Raw genomic sequence first — 3,509 nt, forward strand, 5'->3', positions numbered from 1 at the left:
CATTGTTTTCTTCCATCAGTAACTGGATTCCTGCAGTATAAACTGAGAAATCAGGATAATACAGCATGGAGGGCAGCAGTCAGTTTACACTGAGGGTCTCTTTATTTCTGACCATTCGTTTACAACCATCTACCCAGGGATAACTCCAACACGTGGGTCTCAAGACTCAACCCACCTCCAGAAATTTAGGTTCATATTTCTGACTCTATAAGACACATGTCCCCAAAAGGCCTGTTACCTGTCAGAGTCAACTTTTCCCTCTGCATTCCTGCACCCTCGCTTAATCACTTTTTCTTCTCCCATTCACACTGAGCAGATGTCTGAAACCATGGGTCCGTTTTCCCTTTACGATTCAACTATGTCCTAGATATCAGTTTCCAAGGGCTCAGAAGAAAGCTTTTAGACATACCCAAGTAGTTAGGGGTATTTCAGCGGTATATGATGGGCTGGGGATGAGAGAATGTGTTATCTCCACAGTGCAGACAGGGGCTGGAACTAATCCAAATGATCCTGGGATGTCCTAAGACTCTCAGAACCTCAAACAGTTCAGCCCGACACTGTGCAAGTCTCCCAGGTTGGAGGATTCGCTGAGAGCTGTAACTCTCCTGAGGGACAGGATACAGCTCTTGACTTAAACTGGGCAGCCCGGAGGTGTGTCGCAGCAGCTTCTCCATGACGGCCATGGAGATGAGGTTTCCCCGCAGGCTAAAGAACATGAGCTGGGAGCAGTGGCTCAGGGGCTGCAGGATGGTCTCGAGGTGAGAGTCCATGATCCCACATTGCTCTAAATACAGTTCCTGGAGGGTGGCTGCAACTTTCTCCAACAGAACCGGGAGGAGCTCAGGACTAGAGTAGGTCAGGGTGATGCCACTCAGATCCAGGCCCTTTAGCTGACTGATGTTCGGACACTGGGACAGATGGCTCAAGTCTGAATCCGAAAGGAGGCAGTGAGTTATTGCAAGGTTGTCCAAGGGGGTTGTCAGACACCTGGGGAGAAACAGAGCAATTAGGTCTTGGAAACCGAGGTGGAAGTTGACCTCAAGTAGGGAGACAACTGATTTGCCCAGCCCCAAGTTTAATCTGATCATCTGATAACGATCAATACCCAGAATGCCCAGTCTCATTTTAACCTGAGTCCTTTCACCTTCCTGTGTGACTGAGTCAAGTTGAAAGCTCTCTTTCCTCATGAGTCAAGCAGACAAAAACTTACTACACTTCTTATGAGGATGAACGAAGATAATGGAGTACGCTAGAACACGCTCAGGGGAGAGCCTGACACTTTGTCTCAGTAAAGAGTGGGCATCACTGAATTTTAATAGTAAGATACATACATAAAATGCTTCCTACTCAGGTTTCCTTCAGCCCACGTTTGGGCCACAGGCACGCATATCTCAGGCCAGGTAAGGCTTCTGGGTGATGTGCATAGTGGACCCACCAGGGCAAGATCTCAGGACATCAATTGAGGTTGCCAGTCTGCAGGGGCTCAGTTACATTCCTGCATCTGCAAACCATCTACCAGTTTTTATTCTGCTTTAGGCTCCTGCTCTATTACCAGCATCTCCAGAACCACGCATTATCCATATATTAATTACCTTATCAGGAGGAAAAAACAACCTTTTGCAAACAGGGAATTTGAGATAGGCTCATTGTGGTCACAACACTGGTGAGCACAGAGCTTCCATTTAGAAATGCTAAGGCGTGATGGAGTTTTCCCTCTTCAATGCCCCCTTCCCTTAGTTATTTTCTTAATTCATCTAAACCAAGCTATCTCTTCCTAAAGAAGAAATCATATACCCACACCACTAGATCCTAACCCCTAGTCCATAGCTTCCTAGCAGGGTGTCCCTTTCTAGAGGCTCTATCCCAGTTTGGGCCCCTACCTTGATTTGCATGGTTATGTGATACCACAGTTCAGGATAGACAAGCAAAAGGGACAGTGCTTTGGATATTCTAGTGTTGTGTTTGCTGTTACCTGAACAATGGTGCACACTCACCTGAGCATCTGGTCCAGGCATCCTTCAAGGAAGGAGTGAGATTCCACATGGAGATCCCGGAGGTGGTGCAGCCTGAGGAACTGAGAGGTAATTTGGACAACGTGCTGCTGTTCCTGCCTCTCAAGTGCAGAGACGTGGATGTGGGAGAGAAGGAGTCTCTGCACTTTATTCATCTGGCCCAGGAGAGGAGCAAACACGGCCAGGGTGGACAGATGCCAGGGGCAGTTCCCTTGCACCTCCTGGATACAGTCCAACTGTACCATACTCAGGACCTTCATAATATTTTCCATGGGAAATGAAAGAACCCTCAGCTTCTTACAGCACAGGTGTACGGAAGCTTTCCTCTGCTCCACCCACCTGATGAGGTAGGTGAGGAATCCATCCAAGGTCCTTTCCTTGAGATGAAGTTCTATGAATACCTCCAAGGGAGCCCTGGGCTGTTTTGTCCTTGACCTGTCCTCAGCCACTTGTGCCATCAGTGAGCTTGAACATCCATGGACCCTGTATCCAGACCACATTCTCCAGAAGTCCTGGCTGGTATTTCTTAAATCCAGCACCCGCAGCTTGCACCTCCTGTGGGAAAACGGCAGATTGGCAGCTATGGCTTAAGATCCACACATAATGAAACCACAGTCTCAGCATTTAGGCAACACTCAGACTACCCACCCAAGCTTTTACTTCTCATCCCTGACATCACCTGCTGTCTTGCCCTCTTCTTCCCTCTCTGCCTCACATTCCTCCATCTCCTTTCCCCTTCCATCCTTCCTGGCTTTCTACACCTATTACCCTTACGCATCCCTGGCTGAGACATGTAATCTCAAGCTCCCCTGCATCTTAGGCACTCATACACTGCTGGAAGGCATTTCCCCAATGAGCTCAGCAATGGCCAAGTCTCTGTGTCTCTTCATTGGCATCATCGAAGCCTCTGTTCCATCCCTTGTCCATCCACTCTCCTGACTTCAGCTTTCTCTTCAGAGCTGCCCAAAACCTTACTAGGCTCCCTTGATCAGACTCACCTGGGATGATCTTTCTGTGCAAGCAGGATATCAAGCCCAGCCAGCACTGCTTGTAAGGTTCCCAGATGAGGCACCTTCATCAGGCCCCCCAGAGGCAGGCGTACAAAGGGCCAGGCTTGCACCATGGCCTTCAGGGTCTCGCTGTATCTCCCATAGAAGGCCTCCATGAACACTGGGGGGAAGAGCTCTGTGGGCAGATCCTTCAGAGCCGTGATGGTCGAGGCCTCATCCCTCAGCAAGCTCATTCCCGCCAGGTCCAGGAGTCTCAGGGGGTTCTGGACACTCATCGTGACTCTGCTCCTAAAGGAATCCTGTGGAAACTTGCAGGGAACAAGGAATCTTTCTCAGGTTAAGCATGAGCACCCCTTACTCGGTCTCCCCACCCTTCAGAAGAACCAACTCAGAGCCAAAGTCACTGCTCTGGCAGTGGTGGAAGAGCCTCAGTTTCGCAGAATTCCACTCTGGGCTCAGTGGGCCCAAAAGCCATAGCTTTGCCCTT

The 3,509-nt window shown here is 49.4% G+C and overlaps 1 protein-coding gene across 1 annotated transcript; it reads right to left on the minus strand.

Moving 5' to 3' along the window:
* Positions 1-428: 428 nt before the first annotated feature.
* Positions 429-3,297, minus strand: LOC114898042 (PRAME family member 12-like). The gene is made up of 3 exons (XM_029227048.1): positions 3,011-3,297; positions 1,995-2,567; positions 429-987 (listed from the first exon to the last, which is right to left on the minus strand). The coding sequence occupies exons 1-3, from the start codon at positions 3,295-3,297 to the stop codon at positions 429-431; spliced, it is 1,419 nt and encodes a 472-aa protein (XP_029082881.1).
* Positions 3,298-3,509: the final 212 nt, after the last annotated feature.

Source organism: Monodon monoceros, unplaced genomic scaffold (assembly GCF_005190385.1).
Source record: "Monodon monoceros isolate NGI ecotype Baffin Bay Population unplaced genomic scaffold, NGI_Narwhal_1 Super_Scaffold_18, whole genome shotgun sequence".
In the NCBI taxonomy this organism is placed as follows: Eukaryota; Metazoa; Chordata; class Mammalia; order Artiodactyla; family Monodontidae; genus Monodon; species Monodon monoceros.

Coding starts and splice junctions, on each gene's coding strand:
- LOC114898042 (XM_029227048.1), bottom strand. CDS start 3,297: ATGAGTGTCCAGAACCCCCTGAGACTCCTGGACCTGGCGGGAATGAGC. Junction 2,568..3,010: donor GCACAGAAAGATCATCCCAG/GTGAGTCTGATC, acceptor GTTTTCCCACAG/GAGGTGCAAGCTGCGGGTGC. Junction 988..1,994: donor TGCCTGGACCAGATGCTCAG/GTGAGTGTGCAC, acceptor GTTTCTCCCCAG/GTGTCTGACAACCCCCTTGG.